General features: G+C 35.0%; 2 protein-coding genes across 2 annotated transcripts; one reads left to right on the forward strand and one right to left on the reverse strand.

The window, feature by feature from the left end:
- The first annotated feature begins 3,676 nt into the window (after window positions 1-3,676).
- LOC143537202 (protein disulfide-isomerase 5-1-like) lies at window positions 3,677-5,619 on the forward strand. The gene is made up of 5 exons (XM_077031025.1): window positions 3,677-3,802; window positions 4,681-4,739; window positions 4,846-5,021; window positions 5,109-5,224; window positions 5,322-5,619. The coding sequence occupies exons 1-4, from the start codon at window positions 3,677-3,679 to the stop codon at window positions 5,210-5,212; spliced, it is 465 nt and encodes a 154-aa protein (XP_076887140.1). The 3' UTR covers window positions 5,213-5,224; window positions 5,322-5,619.
- Window positions 5,620-10,907: 5,288 nt separating this feature from the next.
- LOC143537223 (elongation factor 1-alpha) lies at window positions 10,908-12,410 on the reverse strand. The gene is made up of 2 exons (XM_077031040.1): window positions 11,946-12,410; window positions 10,908-11,851 (listed from the first exon to the last, which is right to left on the reverse strand). Exons 1-2 carry the CDS (start codon window positions 12,405-12,407, stop codon window positions 10,964-10,966), a joined length of 1,350 nt encoding a protein of 449 aa, XP_076887155.1. The 5' UTR covers window positions 12,408-12,410; the 3' UTR covers window positions 10,908-10,963.
- Between the last annotated feature and the right edge of the window lie 4,849 nt (window positions 12,411-17,259).

Here is a 17,259-nt window from a genome sequence, read left to right on the forward strand (position 1 = left end):
GCAACGGATCGACCATGCTCGTTATTGGACAAGGCAATAAAATTCTACCACCACCTTTCCTGCCTCTAAAATTAAACAACATTCTTTATGCTCCAAACCTCATCAAAAACCTCATCTCTGTCCGTCGCCTAATGACTGACAATTTATATCAATTGAATTTGACCCGTTTGGTTTTTTTGTGAAGGATCTCGAGACCAAGGAACCTATCCTTCGATGCAATAGCTCGGGATATCTCTACCCTCTGACCACCAACTTCATCAAGTCCCCTTCCAAACCCACCGCTTTAGCTGCTGTTACTCAAGACCGTTGGCATCAACGCCTTGGGCACCCGGGCAACCCTTTATTGCATTCATTAAAGTCTAGTTCTTTCATTGATTTTAGTAAACCAAACAATACACTTTGCCAGGCTTGTGTTTTTGGCAAGAGTGTTAAACTTCCTTTTTATGATTTTACAAATAAAACTCATTTACCTTTTGACATTATTCACAGTGATTTGTGGACTTCACCGGTCTTAAGCACCGGCGGTCACCGCTATTATATATTGTTTATTGATGATTTAACGGATTTTTTATGGACCTATCCCCTAACCAATAAATCTCAAGTATACTCGACCTTTACCAATTTCTATAATCTCATACACACCCAGTTTGAACGTCAAATAAAGCAGTTCCAATGTGACAATGGCACCAAATATACCAACAATAATTTTAAACAATTTTGTCACACCCATGGAATGCAATTTCGTTTTTCTTGCCCTCACACCTCCTCTCAGAATGGCAAGGCCGAGAGAAAAATCCGAACCATCAATAACATGATCCGTACCCTCTTATCTCAAGCCTTTTTACCTCCTTCCCTTTGGCACCATGCCCTCGAAACCGCCACCTACCTCCTCAATATTCTACCTAATAAAACCCTCAAATTCTTATCCCCCACAACCCTTCTATACAATGTTCTACCAACCTATACACATCTTCGTGTATACGGATGCCTTTGCTATCCGATCACCCCCTCCACCCCCATAAATAAACTCACAAACCGATCAAAACCTTGCGTATTTCTTGGCTACCCATCCAACCATCGCGGATATAAATGCTTTGACATCGCAAATAAACAAATCATTATATCACGCCATGTTCAGTTTGAAGAATCCATATATCCCTTCTTCATCCAACACTCCAATATTACTCCTGACTACACCTTTCTAAATCCACCCTTTAATCCTCTGTTACGGGCTCATGTTCGTTCCCCACTTCCCCAGTCAACTACCCCCAGCCCACAATCGACTTCTAACAGCCCATCTACCACCCCGTTAGCCCAGACCATCTCTACACCCAATTCCCCCTCCACGGCTCATATCTCGGATCCAATACCGTCGGCCCAATCTTCGGACCCCCCACCACATACCCACCCCACTCCACAGTCCTCTCATTGTATGATTTATCTCCTAAAATAGGAGATCTCATTGTAACTATATATAGGGATAATTGTTAATGAGAGAGGCAAGGATTTATCCTATTCTACATATATGCTTTGTTTTGAATGTGTTATGTTGGATTTTGTGGCATAATTTGTACTTGTTGTAATGTTTTCCCTTGATGTTGAGGCTGTTGAAGTAACACTATCAATTACCTATTTTGAGTATTTTCCAAGCATATAAATAAAACCATTCTTTTCCAAATCAGAACCATTATATATTAATTATACAATGGAAACTTATAATTTGAATATCATGATTTACAAGTTAGGGTGATATTAATATGATTGTCCCTCAAATAGAAGTATATTCCTTATAAAATATATGTTTGTTGGACATGGTTAAGTTTATAATAAAAATGTTTATAGAATGCGTATAAAATAAACATATGCAGTGTGAAGTGAGTTGATGCAATTTTTAAATCATTTTAAGATGGAGTTGATGTGTTAAGTTGAAGGGGTTTTCAAATCATCTTAAGATGGAGTTATAGCATTTTTTAAATCACTAACAGCTTGATTCTTTGATTCTTTTGTGTCTTTGTGAAGGTAAGATAAAAACTTTGTCTTGTACGGTTAGATGTCAAAAATACTTATCTTTTACCGTTAGATGTTATAACTTATAAATAGTTGCAGTTAGCCAGAAGTTATAAATACTTGTCCTCTCGTCTTTTAATAAGTTGTCGGACTCTCATTTTAAGTTGACAACATTTGGGCGTATAATTTTAATTAATACATTGGACGGCATATATTCATGAAACACGTTTTTATGGGTCTTATAATCTGTCGCGGGTTACCTAGGACAATTATAAACTCAAGCACCAAACTGTCATGTACCTATACTTTTCGATCATGTGTCATGACTAGACATGCTCTCACGTTCTGAAAAGTTGGTAAGTTCACGGAAACCCACTTGTTAAACACCTTCAATATGTTTGGATCACCTTCAATATGAAAATGAAAACAACTAATACGTAACTATAGCCTATGTTTATTTTGTGTTTAAATGTGTTACGAGGTTGTGGATTAACTTCATACCTTAAATAAACATCTCTACACGAAATAAATATATAACTACATAATGCGTTAAATTTCATTAGAAAAACGTATGTGTTTCCAAACACGAATACAAGACGCCACAAAAGTGGTTTTTCACCTACAACATGATTTATGTATATGTTTGATGGATTACAATGATAACATGATATTCACGAGTTAAAACAGATACACAGTTATAACTTTGCATGACTAACGACTTTATAAGTTATTAGTGTATCACATTACTATAGTACCATGTTACTCGTCAAATAAAAACTAGTTTATTAGTTTCTCTTATGTAAATAACACATTTCGCCTTTCATGATCAAGATTTATCCACCTTTGGCCTTCCGTTTTCTAGCATTGCATCACACAACACGAACCGAAGTTACATTTTCACATCGACTCATTCTGATCCAAACCCATTTAAGCATGGCACCGAGGGAGTAACGATTTTTATGTATAAGTAACTAGTACCAATAAGGCCAAGTCTAGTGGGCGCCATTCCCCTTTAGTACAAGCCGAGTAACGCTCCGACATCTCCATGCTCTTCAAATTTTAACTGTTGTGATTGGCCATTTGGCCTATCCATATAACTTGGTTAACTAACCACCTCCGAAACACATAATTTACGGTTTAGTTAGTCAATGTCTCATTGTCTACGTGACAGTGACGGGCAGTTAGTTATTTTGGTTGGCTAATCCCTCTCCACTACACAGTCTAATGGAACAAAAACACATAGCGGTAGGAGGCTTGATTTATCTAGTGAAGACTCAAGTTCGATTCTCACTTGTGTAACTTTTGATGGAAATTGACAACGAAGGATTTGAGCTAGGACTTGTGCAAATGTTGTCAGTTGAAACCTTAAGCCCACCCGGGTTTTCGTCCCACCGTATGTTACGCAGAGACGAGTTATACTCTTGTGATGGCATAACAAATGTCAAGTGGCAACCGGCGGTACGATTTACCAGGAAACTACTAAGTCAAACTTTGAAAGCCAACATAAGCGCGATTAAAACGCAACAAGAAAGTTGTTAAAAAAATAATAATAAAATGAAAGTAAAGCTTGTTTATATTATATTATATTATATTGATTGATCTTGAAGGGTTACCTGATTCACCGGAAAGAAACGAATAACATCAAAGAATCTGATCTGCAATCGAAACCATGAAAGCCAATCATCAATCACTCCTATTTACTGTAGTGTTAATCTCATCAGTGTTACTCTCCATTTTTGTACTGGATTCAAGAGCTGAAGTCATAACCCTAACCGAAACTACCTTCTCAGACAAGGTATTCAATCAATTTTAATTTCAATTCGGTTATTCCTTTGATGTATTACTCTAAGATCTCCGATTATCTGTTATATTTTGCCCTAGTTATTTCACACTACGATATTAACTTTATTATTATTTTATACAATTTCAATTCAACGTTTATCTTTAGGAATTCATGTTTATTTGATTATTCAATGTGAGTTTGAGTTTCTGATTAACCTGCTGATGAAGTTTGATAATGATTGTCATTATTAGATTGACCTAATTGCCTAGTTTTTAGTTACTAGAGGTTGTAGATATTAGGGCTGTTAACGAACCGAATTGAACAAGGTCTTGTTCATGTAAGTCGGTTATGCGTTTATCGGACAGGTGGACCCGTTCATGGACACCTCACATTATGACTTTTCTTGTTTGTGAACGGTTCACGAGCACAGATGAACTCAAACAATGTTTATTATTTGATTTGACTAACCGAGAATGGTCAGTGTTAACGGTTCCGGGTACCAAGTTTGTGTTGGGTTCTTTTAAGATTTATATTAGTATGTTTGTTTATATATAAATTAATCACATGGTACTCGTATATGTTTTTGTTTTATAGTTAATAATTTTGCTTAAATCTATATAACAAGATTACAGAAGTCATTAGAAAATACTAAAAACCTTTGATGAACAAAAATTAACAAACAAACGTTAACGAACATATATGGACGTAAACGAACGGCATTATCGAACGTTCACGAACACGGACTTTGTTCGTGTTAGTGACACGAACGAAATGCCTTGTTCTTGATTTATTAAACGAACTTCTCGCTGAACGTTCGGTTTGTTTACAGCCCTAGTTAGAGATGTGTGATTTAATATCTGCATTTCCTGTGCTGCTTTGTGTGTGTTAAGGTGAAAGAGAAAGACACTGCTTGGTTTGTGAAATTCTGTGTGCCTTGGTGTAAGCACTGGTGAGTGAATATTCATTTATTTCAATCTATTCATTTCATAAATCAGTTTGATGATGAGTTTTGAGAGGTTTGTTTTGAGATTTTGTGATTTTTATTGATATTACAGTAAGAGTTTGGGTTCATTATGGGAGGATCTTGGAAAGACAATGGAAGGTGAAGATGAGATAGAGGTCGGTGAAGTTGATTGCGGGACTAATAAACCTCTTTGTTCCAAGGTTAAGATCGGATCGTATCCGACTTTTAAGCTTTTCTACAATGGTGAAGAAGTTGCCAGATACCGAGGTACAGTTATATTAAATTAATCCAATTATTTTAGTTGTATTCATTTATATTGATTGAATATGAATTTGTAAACCAATTAATTATTAGGTACACGCGATGTTGAGTCGATGAGAACGTTTGTTTTGGAAGAAACACAAAAGGCAACAGCTGCAGCGGTGGATGCACATCTACAGGATGATAAAGAGTTATAATTTACTTTCCAGGTATTTTGAGACACCAATTTATACTTGTGATTTTGTTAAGTAATAATAATATATATAATGCGACTGCTAACTCGTTTATGTGTTATGTCTGGAACAGATCAGGTGAGGAGGTTTGAAAGCGGATACAGGTGACACTACTTGATAGTTGTATAACCTTATTGGGCTAGTGTTTTGATAGAAAGGATTTACTATTATTCCCATTTATGCTTTTTGTGTTCTTATTGTCGATCGCAAGCACAGTTTTGTTGTGGTATAATGCAAAACTAGATCTTTGTTTATTTACCAGTTTTAAGTTGTGAGGATTGAATTTGGAAGCCTTCTATTTTTGCCATTTTCATGCTTTTGTTTTTGTTGTACACGAGTTGGGCCCGTTTCTAAGCTCATCTATTCTTGCGCTCGGCTTGTGATTAGTTTTTTAAGTTTAGATCACCTTGTTTATTATTTACTAGTTTGAGACCGGTGTATTACACGGGAAATTGATGAACAAACATAATTATTATATATTGTTAATACAATTGCAATTTACATTAAAATTATATAAATTATAAAACAAACATTACACAAGTATTTTACAAATAACTAAAAATTCCCTTATGAACTAAATTTGTGGTTGTATTCGCCAATAAACCTTGTCTATCAAAAATCAAAATCTCTAGTCCATGCCTGATTGTAATTCTTGATAAGGTTACGTATAGCTGTTTGTGTGAGAACACCTGTTTTTTCAAGTGCAAACCAACCTTATATAATGATTGACCTTGCTTTTGTTTATGGTTATGGTCATCGTGAAAGTTCAAAATTTCAATACTAATCTAGTGTGATTAGGGAATACTTTAGAAAGTTGTAACAATATTGAATTAATTTGGTAGACTTCAATCTCTATAATTATTTGAACAAACTAAGTAAGCGTGAATGCGTGATTGTAGCTTTCCAACAATAAAAGAATACATACTTTTAAGTAAACATGATAAATGATTTCACTAGTTAACCAAAAAACCGTGATTGTAGCTTTCCCATATTAAATCCTCGATTTCATCCATAAAAAAAATATTTGGCTAAAATAATATACTAATTGGTAAGGAAACTTATAATTTTGAATAATTTACCGATTGAGGCGGTGAAGATGAAGCTTCTCTTCCTGGTCACTTTAAACACAAAAAAAGTATTATCATTAACAATTGTTGACCATAAAAAATTAATACCAATAACAAACTAATGTGGAGATGCAAACAAACTTGAAGGAAGCATGATCCATACCTTTCCGTCTTTGGTCCTTTTTGCCAACTCTTTTTGCAGATTATTGCTTCAAAAGATTATCAAGTCCAACCACATTGAAACTACCATCAGCTCGTATATAGGTCAAGGCCTAGCAACATTACAATTAAAACTTCAAAGGTGATTTACAAATCCATGTAACGTCTTTCTAACAATGTGAACACAAAAAAAACGTTTAAAAAAATAAAGCATAAACACAGTCAGTACCAAGTTACTTCACAAGAGAATAGGCCTGAGAATGCCATCATTAGTTGTAAACCTGGATAAAAAAAAGTATAAAAATAGTGTAATCGAAATGGGTCCGCATTTCTTTTAACATTTAAATCAATAATGCCTTGATAAAACAATATTAATGTGGATAGATTTAAACAAAATCACAAAATAGAAGTTTAAAACACGTACCAGTCAATAAGATCATCGCTTATATAAATGATGGTTGACCAAAAACTTAGGTATATCCATTGCATAAATGGTTTCACTTCCAAAAGGCTCCTTGAGCTTTCATCACATACAACCATCACTGAATTTTGATGATCCTATCAACGATACACAAAATAAAAGAAAAAAAAATTATAAAGCATAGGGCAGGGCAACATGTAGATCATTTAACTAACTTTATAGTATACTTTACAAATGGCATAAACAAAATAAGTTGCAAATAAGCGTAAAAGTAGAATCAATTGTCCTCATCATTTTGACTGATTTACTTATTAACCTAACCTGCTCTAAACAATTTTGATAAAAATGATGGATCAACAATCATGTCAAATTAATTCATAATTCAGAAGAGTACCCAATGCCAAGAAGAGTACCCAAAATTGATAACCATAAGAATATACCTAAAACGCCCTTACATATGCACCAAGAGTTTTAGTTATCTAATTATATTATAGTGCACAAAGTTTAATCACATCAACCCTAATACATGTGCTTTTGAGAGAATACTAACACTTGGGAACCCTCCTAATGTAATTCTAAGAACGGTGGAGAATGCAAGTTGCTTAGGCTCTGCTCCCATGAAATCAAAGTGTCATATTTTCAGTCAAAACAATTGATTCACCCTCATTTTAATCACTCATGTTGCCCACTGATAAGTGAGTAGAAATAGCAAAAAGTCTCGGATAATCGGCTATGTGTTTCGTACTTTGTTATTCCCTCTATTCCACTTCCATTTTAGTTTCATGAGTTAAAAAAATATTCTAACCAACGTTAGATAGAAAATAAACCAAAAAAAGAAAATCAGGTGGCTTAAAAGCTAATTCTCATAAAATAATAAAACATAGACGGTTCATTAAAAATATATAATTTGGAAAAGGGGTAAAAGAAAGATGATTTTTTTTCTAAGACTAACATCCATTATCTGCAGGCTATGAAAAAATATGTTTTAAAAACCGGTATTTTATTCATACCGGATTGGACTAAAAAATGGTACAACCGGTTGAACCGGATTGTACCGGGAGGTTCAACCGGGTTGTCTAGTTTACAATATAATTTTATATAAGTGCAACTTTAACTACAAAAAAAAAAATAAAAAAAATACATGGTTCAATATAAAATACCATCCAAAAGTTAATCATTACTCAAAAAACAATACAAAAGCATTGACTTTTAAACAAAGTTTTTTTTAAAACAAAGGTGCACAATAGATTCATGTCATCGTAGTGTTGTATGTATTGAGTTCACGATCGCTTAGAAGATGAAATTCACTCTCATCGACATTCTCATCAACAAGAGTATAAGCATTTTCATTTCCTACAATGATAAGTAAGTAATTTTAGCTACCTATGATCATAATATCATAATATAAAATTTTTAGACAAAAATCACATATGTATACTGATTTACATTTCTCATTTTTTTGACATGTTACATAATCCCATGCTTTATCTAATTTTACTCTAAAACTTGATTGAGCAGGTGGCTCAGTCTGATCGTCAGACATATTCTACAAAACAATGAAATTTTTTTAGGAGATATCACCATGTGTAATCAATTAACTACTATATTAAGATAATAAAGCCATATATAATCAACTGAGAATCTCAATAGATAACATCATACATGCAAAATTAGTAAACAAAAGGTTATTTTTACTTTGGAATTTGGATACTGTATAATTCAATAACACAATATGGTATAGAAAATAAAAAACCAACCTTGAAATTGAAGATTCAGTAGCAGTTAAAAGGGTGAAGGATGATTGAAAGGTCGTAGTAGGCCTGGTAGGTTAATATTTGCACAATAGGTTAATGTTAACATAATTGTAAATGCAAAACAAAAGAATGGGCCTCACAGGAAAAATTAAAAATCTGGTGGGCTTTAAACCGGTTTTCGTAGAAAACCGGCCGGTTCAGTGTCCATTAAACCGCTCAGATAAACCGGGAATAAAATACCGGCCATGTAACCGAAATCCGGTCCAACCGGTTGAACCGGCCGGTTCAAACCGGTTTTTAAAACATATAATGAAAATACAAATTAAGTATGGCGTACATGTCAATTTATATGACACAAATTAAGCACACTTAATCACAAATTAGGCACACTTCATATGTACAAATTTCAAATCATTAATTAAGTACACAGAAATTTAAATCTGAACAAAAGCTAATCAAGTTTCAAAAATGATTTCAAATTAATAAAACATGAAAATCGAAGGATCTAAAGGAAAGAATTGTTAGGTTACCTGATAATGCAAAAATGGGTGACGATTTTCAATTGCGTTGGGAAGAAGAAGGTTCATGTTGTACAATTGAAGTAGCGATTATGATTGTTCAGGCTCAAAAATGAATAAACGATCTGAATCAGCAACTATGGTGCGAAGAAAGACATCGCACATGCAATCAGACAACGAAGAAGGGAAATAGCAATTAGGCTCCAGACAATGGCGATGACCTAGGGCTTGTAATCGGTGAGTGGTTTATCAAATCTACAGCGACGATTGGGGATGAACATCGCAGAGAGAGACCTAGGGTTGAAAGATTGAATGAAAGCAGATCGGGTTTTAGCAACATATAGATCCTAAAACAATATTTGGGCTGGGTTATGATCCAGGTAGAATCCAATAAAGAAAATTGGTTTAAATTAGGTGAGCATTGACAACTGGCACAAATGACTAGTCTTTTATTAGAGTAGTAGATCAGTTATTTAGCTCAACCTTGGTGTATAAATTTAGGTTGAGGTCGATTATTAAACGAGTATCAATTTAGGTTTTGGGAGTTGTGGTCAAGTTCGATTGATTTGAGATTTTAGAAAATTGGTTTTAAAGAGGTACCAAAGAGTCATGTGGTGTTTTGTCATATCACTTACCAATTTCTCATTAACTATCGATGGATTGGTAAATGAGCTGAAAGAACAAGAATGATACATGTTTGTGTCCATTTGCTTAACTTTAACTGAGCAAACACGAAGAGTTGAAGAACAAATTTCTTATATATGTCCATTCGTTAAGACAAAATGTGTTTATGTTCATTTGTTAATATACCAAACAAACAACTCACAAATATAACTGAACATAAACAGTCAAAAGTACACAAATGAACATAAATTATGGTTAAAAGTAAGCAGAATTTCCAAATTAAGGTCTAAATATCCTCATTACTTCAAAATAAACAAAAATCAAAATCAAAATGTAAATGCCATTAAAAAAAAGCTTCAAAATTAAGTTAAAAAAAAGCTTCAAAATTAATAATAATAAATAATTTAAATGATGTTTTAACAAACCTAACCATATGATACAAACTTTCATGAACAAACCTAACCATATGATGTTTTAACAAACCTAACCATATGATACAAACATGTATAAAAAAACATTATGTAATTTTCGCATTTTGGTCTGAAAATCTAAATCTAATTAATTGCACATTGGTTGTCTAATTGTTCGCTCAAACGTAACATGAATAGTCCTTGTTAAGGTATGCCAAATATTCGAAAAAACTGGATTACAAGTTTCATTGCTCCATGCATAATTCATGTTACTCAACACCTTTGATTGATTTCGATTAGTTTGGGTATATCAAAGATTATATTTTCTTTACAAAACAATGGGACTCTCCCAAACATGTCAAATAGTAAGGTTGTTGAAAAGATGAAAGCAGCCAGATGAAAAGTAGAAAAACATCAAGGTGCATACACATTGGCAGATTTTTTAAGTTTTTCAACCCTTGTTTGACAAATGATACATAACTAAACCATATGATTTCTTTAACTTTAATTTTTAGCTTTTAAACTTTTTAAAATATAATAAAAGGCTGGATAACATAAACATAAGTTCTTCAACCACCAACTACAAATCATCATCATAAATATAAATTTAAGCGACAACAAATGTCTGTAACCCATAATTAAAACTTCAAGTAGGATCAAATAACAAAACTCTTCAACAAAATAAAGTTCAAAACTAGTAAAAACGAAATGACAGATAACATAAAATAAAACAGTCCATAAACCACCAAAACACAAACCACCTCACTTGGCTCCCTTCTTCACTGCAGCCTTGGTCACCTTGGCTCCAGTTGGGTCCTTCTTCTCAACACTCTTGATAACACCGACAGCAACCGTCTGACGCATGTCCCTAACAGCAAACCGACCAAGCGGTGGGTACTCAGAGAAAGTCTCAACAACCATGGGCTTGGTTGGAAGCATCTTAACCATCCCAGCGTCTCCGTTCTTCAAGAACTTAGGCTCCTTCTCAAGCTCCTTACCGGACCGTCTGTCGATCTTGGTCAAAAGTTCAGAGAACTTAACAGCAATGTGAGAGGTGTGGCAATCAAGAACCGGTGCATAACCGTTACCGATCTGGCCAGGGTGGTTCATGATGATGACCTGCGAAGTGAAGCTGGCAGCACCCTTGGCAGGATCATCCTTGGAGTTTGAAGCGACGTAACCACGCTTGAGATCCTTGACCGCAACGTTCTTGACGTTGAACCCGACATTGTCACCGGGAAGAGCCTCTTGAAGAGCTTCATGGTGCATCTCAACTGACTTAACTTCAGTGGTCAACCCTGATGGTCCGAAGGTAACAACCATACCGGGCTTGATCACACCAGTCTCAACACGTCCCACTGGCACAGTTCCAATACCACCGATCTTGTACACATCCTGAAGTGGGAGACGGAGTGGCTTGTCAGATGGTCTTTTTGGCTCGTTAATCTGGTCAAGAGCCTCAAGGAGAGTAGGACCCTTGTACCAGTCAAGGTTGGTTGACCTCTCAATCATGTTATCACCCTCAAAACCAGAAATTGGAACGAACGGGATTTTGTCAGGGTTGTATCCGACCTTCTTCAAGTAAGATGAAACTTCCTTCACGATTTCATCATACCTAGCCTTTGAGTACTTGGGTGTGGTAGCATCCATCTGCGCATTAATCAAAACAATTAGCAAACTTTAAATTAAACTTTAAATACACACATATTGTTAACAATCATAAACAATGTAAACTTATATATACCTTGTTACAGCAGCAAATCATTTGCTTGACACCAAGGGTGAAAGCAAGAAGAGCATGCTCACGGGTCTGACCATCCTTGGAAATACCAGCCTCAAAACCACCAGTGGTGGAGTCAATAATCAAGACAGCGCAGTCAGCTTGCGAGGTACCCGTAATCATGTTCTTAATGAAATCACGATGTCCGGGTGCATCAATGACAGTGCAGTAGTACTTGGTGGTCTCAAACTTCCACAAAGCAATATCGATGGTGATACCTCTTTCACGCTCGGCCTTAAGTTTGTCAAGCACCCATGCGTATTTGAAAGACCTCTTGTTCATCTCAGCAGCTTCCTTCTCAAAACGCTCAATGACACGCTTATCTATACCTCCTAGCTTATAGATAAGGTGACCAGTTGTGGTGGACTTGCCGGAGTCGACATGTCCAATGACAACAATACTGATGTGAGTCTTTTCTTTACCCATCTGAACAACGCAAACAAACCTGTTAAATACACATGTCATTCCGTATAAATAATAATGACAATCGGATCAAAAAAGTTACAAAATAAAAGCAAAAAACAAATACAAATAAGAAAAAAAAATATTGTTTTAACTAGCTAAACAGACTAAAAACTGGTAAAAAAAACTCATTAAATAAACTTAAAAGCAAAAAAACAATAACAAAAACAGACACTTAACCCGCTAAACTGTCCTGTATAATAAATCAGTATGTTCAACAACACAATGCTTCAACCTATCAATCTACAGCTTAAAACTGTAATTTTTTTAAATCAACAAGTACAGTTCAACAAGCTAAATTCTGCATATTATACAAAAACAGCTCAACAGTCGGTAAACAGATAAAAAACAACTCAGATAATAATAATAAATCCAAATACTTATAAAACAGACTTAACCAGCTCAACAATGTAATCAACTAAAAAATAAAGCAGTTTGTTATGCTTAAAGCTCATCAAACAACAATCTAAAACACAGATAAAATAAGTTTAATAGCAAAACCGATATCAAATGCAAATATGCATAGAATATTAGTTTAACCAGCTATACAATAAAGCAGTTTAATGAAACACACTAAGCTTTCAGCTCATCAACCTAAAATTATAAGCTTAGATACATAAATCAACCAGCACAGCTCAAACAGACTCTAACAACAGTAACTGTGACAGTCAACTAAACAAGATCTAACAAAACTTAACCTAAAACAGAGCATAATAATAAACGTAAACCTAATTTCAATCAATAAACACAGCTACAGATATATACAACTTTCTACATAGCAGATCTGAAGCAATATATCTCAAATCAAGTAATAACATATACAAAACCTAATTATTCACAAGAGATTAACAAATCCGATAGCATTTAAACAAATCGTAGCAGCTTAATCATTCAATTAAGCAAAAACCAATAACAGCGGATCAACTACATAACGAATAACATGCAGATCTAGAATAATACATGAGCTATGGATTAGAATTGACCTTAGCGAATAATAATAATATGCAGGCAACGGCAGATGAGTGAAGATGTAGAGAATAAAAGAAGTCCGGTGCAAAGAGAGGTTTTATAAGTGGAGTAAACAAGGTATGAGATTAGGGTTTTTTTATGGGCCGTTGGATTAATCCATCTGACGGTTGTGATGGGAATCAGATGTGGAATCTTTATTTAGATGCCCTAGCAGCTGCCCACAGCCTCCTTTTATTATTTTTTTTTGCTTTTGTGTTATTGTTTAGGTATGTGTATGTTAATGATGTGTGACTGTGTGTTATTACGGTATTGGCCTTGGTATGTTTCGTTAATATCGACTCCTATCCCTTTGGTCTTTTATTATGAACTTTTGAAAATTTGATATCAGTATCGAAAATGCCCAGTTTGATACCTGTATAATTAGGGGCATAGACAACTTTTTTAAGGAATAGACATGTACAGATATCTTTTTATTGTTATATATTCGTGAATTTTGACATTGCATCCGTAAAAATTTCGACATTGCATTCGTAGAAAACCCAAACTTAAGTAAAAAACAACCGGTCGTTCGTCCATCAAAATTTTTCGATCTCGTAGGAAACAATTCTTAGCTACGCCACTGGTTATTGTAGGAAAAAAATCAGTAAATACCGATACCGAATTTCTCAATCTCGATTTTCTTAAGAACTTAGTACCGGTACCGAATTACTCATTTAGATGCATGCATCTGGTGTCATTTGTTCATTCTTGTAACCCTAGAATATAGTAAGTTAAACATGTTGTGTTCGTGATAACTTGACGGGTTTAGGAATTAACCTATATACCCGTTTGTTTATTTTCTTGTTTTCTAAATCGTGTTTTATGTATTACTTTAAACTACTTGGGTATTTTTAGTCAAAATTTGGAAGTTTATAAATAAGTTGGCGTAGTTAAACGTAGTTGCTTAAAATTAAAAGTTATTTAGAATAAACACACATTCACGTGCAAACACTAAACATGTTATGTTCGTGTCAATCCATAAAATTTTGAGGCTTTTGTTAGGTTCAACCCGCAACACATATCTGTTTTACAACCCATTTAAAGTATCACCTTGTCGGTTTCGCCAGTTTAAACAGTAGATTTTAAACACAATTAATCGCAAGGATGTCTTCTTCTTTTTCTCTTTTCTTTTTTTAATATCAATGGCTCAAACACACTGGATCACTCTTTCACTCGAATAGCAAAGCGTGGTGATCGGTGACGTGAGGTCGAAGACTCACTAAAAAATAAACCAAATACAACTAAATAGATAGCAGTAAGTGGATGTCGAACACATAGAGTTTGTGGAATGCGTGTTAACTAGTAGCTTTAACAGACAATTAAATTAAACTAAATTGCATAAAAAGTAAATTCAGATTTTTGATTGATTGGATTTGATTAGCTAAAAAGAAATAAAATAACTTGCAAACAATTATTAAGATTAATAAACCGATTAAGAGAAAGCTATCATCCTAGATTTCTGGCTTAAATCAACACTAATGTTCATGTTTACTAGAAAGAACCACATAGACATAGTTCGTGTTTGATTACTTGTTTATAATAAAAGGGAACTAAGTACTTGGATTAATATAATGCAAGGTTGTTACCCAATAATCAGTTAACTAATATTCAACCCTAATTCCTCCCATAATATCTCGATTGCTAATGACACTAAGAACGTATGGTTTAGATTATGATCAAACACAAGCAACAATTTACAAACAATTATTCAAACACCATAACAACTAAAGAAACATTGCAAATTACTAAGAACGTATGGTTTAGATTATGATCAAACACTAAGAACGCAAGGTTATTATTCTAGAAATTCAAGTATAACACAGTGTATCAGTTAAACCTTACATCCAAGATGATCACCAATTGAATTAGCCACTCATGGTTTAGTGAATCATCATTACTTCAATTGTATTGATCACATGAATCAAAGACACAAACAAATGATTGCAAACACCCAAGATAATGTTTTGCACCCCAAAAATCGCCCTAAACTTGTTCCAAGTGAAAGATATGTGAAAAGACACTCAAAAACGGCTTAAAAAGAGAAATAAAAGTTGCAGTTACGACTCGGACTGTGGTCCAAGGTCCAACTACGGGCCTACGGTGACCAGAATGGCCACGGTACGGTCCATTATGGCCCTTTGGTTCGAGTTTGACTGTGGCCCACAGTCAACACCGTAGGCCATGGTGGAGCTCTTATGGTTTTCTTCATATCTTTCTCATTTCAACTCCGTTTTCTTCGTCGTTTTCGCCCACGTTCTCGTGATTTCATCATCTGTCTCCTCATACATGCAATTATACGAGTAACCGTAGTCAACTAATTCCATGAAATTAATTGGTTAAACATATGCATTTATATCCTTTAGCTCATTTAACGGCTTCCCTACAGTTTACCCGTCAACCGGTCCACCCACCTAGAAGAAAACTCATTAACTCATAACTGATAAAACCTCCTAACTCAACCCAAAACAATTTAATCAAAGCAAGATTCAAACTCGTAACATCTCAAAATAAAATCCATGAGAGTATCACTACATAAATTGGCCTTTTATATAATATCACAAGTGCATCTAATGGTTCACATTTCCCACTAACATGAAATGCGTTTAACAAAGTTAGTCAACCATAACTCAATGATAGATTCTTATGGATGGGCCTTGCCTTTCAACCATTTTAGCTTGGATGTATGTATCTATACAAAATCACTTGTTTTTATATCAATTTATTGTTGTTAAATAGGTTATTTTGATTTTTTAAAGGACAAGTGTTTATATGACTTCTTATGCAACCAATGATATAATAACACTATTAAATGACATGTAATAACTTAATATATACACGATCTTAATTAAAAGGTCAGATAGGTAAATACGAATGCAAAGCATGCCATCTATAAATCCAAATTTGATGATGATACAAAAAATTAACACAACATAATGTTTGTTAATAGTTATTATTCATACATCAAATACAAATCAAGTGCAATAATCATAACTTGCCAGGACAAGCAAAGAAGTACGTAATACAAACAAAACACACGTTAAGTAACCCGACCTCGACCTGTGACAACTGCCCAATCCGACCCGACCCAGGTATCCGTTTTCGAATCCGATTCTTTTTATGATTTAAAATTTGGTTATTAATCTTTGTAAATTTAACATTAAATAAATTATATATATATTTTTATATTACTTACTAATAATAATATTTTTCTTGTCGCCGTCCCGCCTCTTTTTCTCTCTTGTCGCCGTCTCGCCCCTTTGCTTAACCCTTGAGCCTGAAACCCCTTTTTCTCTTAACTCTTTGCTTGTCCTTTGGTTCTTCCCGCCTAAGGATGTCTGCGCAGCTCCACGCGCCAGACTCCTTACAAGGAAGCCTGCGTGAAGACCGGTTGTTCCTGCGATACGCGAGGCGAACTGTTCTCGCAGCGCGCTAAGAATTGTAGTTCTTCTCGCAGCGCGCCAAGAACGGTAGTTCTTCCCGCGACGCGCTAAGAATTGTAGTTCTTCTCGCAGCGCGCTAAGAACGGTAGTTCTTCCCGCGACGCGCTAAGAATTGTAGTTCTTCTCGCAGCGCGCTAAGAATGGTAGTTCTTCCCGCGGCGCGCTAAGGATGGTAGTTCTTCCCGCGGCGCGCTAAGGATTGTCCTCTGTCTGCCTTCGCCCTCGCGCGTGCGCTCGAACCTTCTCGCGCTAGACCTTAAGTCTTTTCTTCTGTTTAGGTCAGCCTGTGTGCTTTTATCTTATCTTTTGTTTGAGCTTTAGGTCAGTTCCGACATCTGTCCGAAAAGTCACTTTCGGCGCAGCATGCG

The sequence above is a fragment of the Bidens hawaiensis genome, unplaced genomic scaffold, assembly GCF_021521415.1.
Source record: "Bidens hawaiensis isolate Kalapana, Puna unplaced genomic scaffold, B.hawaiensis_p1.1 tig00011151_1, whole genome shotgun sequence".
In the NCBI taxonomy this organism is placed as follows: domain Eukaryota; kingdom Viridiplantae; phylum Streptophyta; class Magnoliopsida; order Asterales; family Asteraceae; genus Bidens; species Bidens hawaiensis.